This window comes from Pteropus alecto, unplaced genomic scaffold (assembly GCF_000325575.1).
Source record: "Pteropus alecto unplaced genomic scaffold, ASM32557v1 scaffold339, whole genome shotgun sequence".
Classification (NCBI taxonomy): Eukaryota; Metazoa; Chordata; class Mammalia; order Chiroptera; family Pteropodidae; genus Pteropus; species Pteropus alecto.
This window is the reverse complement of record NW_006442509.1, coordinates 1,024,448-1,026,945: the sequence shown is the minus strand read 5'-3', so window position 1 is coordinate 1,026,945 and position 2,498 is coordinate 1,024,448. Positions and strand designations below refer to the sequence as shown.

Genomic DNA, 2,498 nt, shown 5'->3' with positions numbered 1-2,498 from the left:
GAGCTAAGGAGGGCTGGGGTGGGCTTCACTGTGTCCCACAGTCCCCAGCTGGCTGGAGGTCAGTGAGTTTGCCCTGGGGGCAGTGGCTGTGCCCCCACTGGGCCTGCCATGCCCCACCCAGGGACAGACAGCCAGGATGGGGCGCTCAGGGCCCAGCTTGCAGGCTGCAGCCTGTGGGCTGCAGTGGGCACCCATGGCTCTGCCCTCAGTTCCTGGCCCCGGGGCCCTGGGGACACGAGCTGTGGGCCAGGCCTGGGTGAGTGTGTGGGCACCTTACCGGGATCCCAGGGTAGCCCGGTGGGCCAGGTGGGCCGGGAATACTGGAGCCGAAGAACCCGCCAGCCCCGGGCTCGCCCCTCTCCCCTTTCTGCCCGGTGTGTCCTCGGTCACCCTTCTCTCCCTGTAGACAGAAAGGCTTGTCTGGGGCAGTCCAGCTCTCGTGGCTGGCACGGGGCCGGTCTGACCCCACAAGCCCTGAGCGGGGGGCGGGGGAGGGGCAGCTGGAAGCTCCTGGAGCCCAGGCCTGGCGGCCCCCGTGGCACACGAGCGAGTCCGCAAAGCCGTTCCGGGGACGGCCAGTGCCATGTGGGGCGCCCAGTGGGAGTGCTCTGGGCAGCGCTCAGCGCCGGGAGAGGGTGCCACCCACCTTCATCTCGGACCCCAGCTGGAAGAGGTCGAGCGGGAACTGCCCTGCAGAAGAGATTTCACGTGGCCTCAGCGGGAGACATCCGGCCCCCATCTGCTGCTCACCTCCCCCACCCGTCTTTCGTTCCTCTGAAGCTGCCATTTCGTGTGGACTCCGCCACGTCACACTCATTCCCGGTCACTCCGGGTTTTTGTGAACGGTGCTTCCCCCGCTTCGCCTCATCGACAGCTGACACACGGCGCCGCGGCGTGCCAGGTGGGCAGCAGCCCCCTCCACGTCCACCCACGTCAGTTCACGTCCGTCATCTCACGTGGGTACGAAGAAAAGGAAACAACTTCTCCCCTCGTGAACGGACTGGGAGGCCCCGCCTCTTCGCAGCTTCCGAGCACCCACAGCACCCAGCACACGCCGCGCCCAGGGCTCGGCGCCTTGTCCCTGGAACTGTGCACCTTCTGACCCCTTCAGCCACCCGCCGCCCCCTCCCCAGCAACCAGCCCTCTGACCTTTTCCTGAATGGGGTCCTTTCAGGACGTCGTTTTATGACCGGCCATCGATGCCGCAAAGGCCCTCGTGACCTCGGTAAATTCACTTATTCGTTCTAACAGTCTAGCCGTAGCTCCTTTTGGGTTGTGGGTGTCAAAAAGGCTTATTCTTCCTTTCCAAAAACGTGCACCGCCCGTCGCCCCTCCCGCCTCTGGCCGGTGAGCCACCGCATGGACGCTCGACCGGCGGCCCACGGGCGGCCCCTTCCCAGCAGCACTTGCTGCCTCTTCCCGTCCTCGTCGGCCCGGCGAGGGGTCATCAGTCCTTCCGAAGAACTGACTTTTGACGTTTCGACTTTCTTGGTGCTTCCTGTTTTTTATATGTATTTTAATTCACGTCTGATCTTTACTATTTCTTCCCATGTATTTGCTTCAAGTTAAATTTGCTATTTCTAGCTTTTGAGCCGAACGCTCAGAAAGACGCTCTACTTAAGAGGCTGTGGTTTTGGGAATAGCTAACAAGTGACCTTGGGTTAACCTCCCATGACCTTCCCCCTGGAAACCTAGCAGAGCTGGAAGATGGAACCGCTGGGGTGACACCGTGAGGCCAGGGAGATGCCTCCACCCATGGGTGGGAGCCCCCGCTCTGGGCTCTGCCTCAGCCGTCACAGGGGACTCCACCGCCACCCAGGGTGAACCAGCTCACGTGCTGTCACCCGGCTCCTGTCCTGGCTTCCCTGCTTCGTGTGGGGGTCCTGCTGCTCCAGGGCCGCTGCGGGGCGCAGGGCGGGGGCTCGGAGCCCCTGCGCCTCACGACCTGGTGTTGGTGCCCTGCCCTTGAGATGCAGGAGTCTCACGCGCCGTGTCTGGCTCCTGTCGTGGCTTCTCTGTGCCCGGAAGGCGCTGTGCCGAGCATCTTCCGTGGGGACCTCCTGCTGGCCTCCGCTGGTCAGCGAACTGCTGCACAACGCCAGCTCTCCACGGCCTGCAGACTCGCTTCAGCCGGCGGGGCCCCCGTGGGGAACACGCTGGGTACCCTGTGTTGGCTCCAGGCCCCAGGTCCAGGGTGGCACCTGCCAGACCCTCCATCCCCGGACAGACCTGTCCGCGGGTCCTGTCGCTCACTGAGAGCCGTTACGCTTTCCCTCGTCACGGTGGGTTTGTTTTCCTTTCCGGCCCTGCTGTCTGCTTTCTGTTTTGAACCCGTGTTGTCAGGCGCATACAGATTTGGGGTCCTCCCCCTTTGCGGCGGGTTCTCCTTATCGTTGCGAAGGTTTTATTTCTGGCCGCGTGTCTGCTGCACGGCGGCCCGGCTTCCCGCACGCGCACACGCAGCAGCTCGCGTGGCAGTGACCGCTCCGCCCGTTCGC

General features: G+C 63.9%; 1 protein-coding gene across 1 annotated transcript in view; it reads right to left on the bottom strand.

Annotated features, from left to right (window-relative positions):
* The window catches only part of COL18A1 (collagen type XVIII alpha 1 chain), a gene marked incomplete at its 5' end in the record, with an annotated part of 80,889 nt that overhangs the window by 6,337 nt on the left and 72,054 nt on the right, over positions 1–2,498 (bottom strand). The window contains 2 exons of the mRNA XM_025040315.1: positions 278–400; positions 647–690. Coding sequence (XP_024896083.1) covers positions 278–400; positions 647–690 — 167 coding nt within the window. The remainder of the gene's footprint in view (positions 1–277; positions 401–646; positions 691–2,498) is intronic.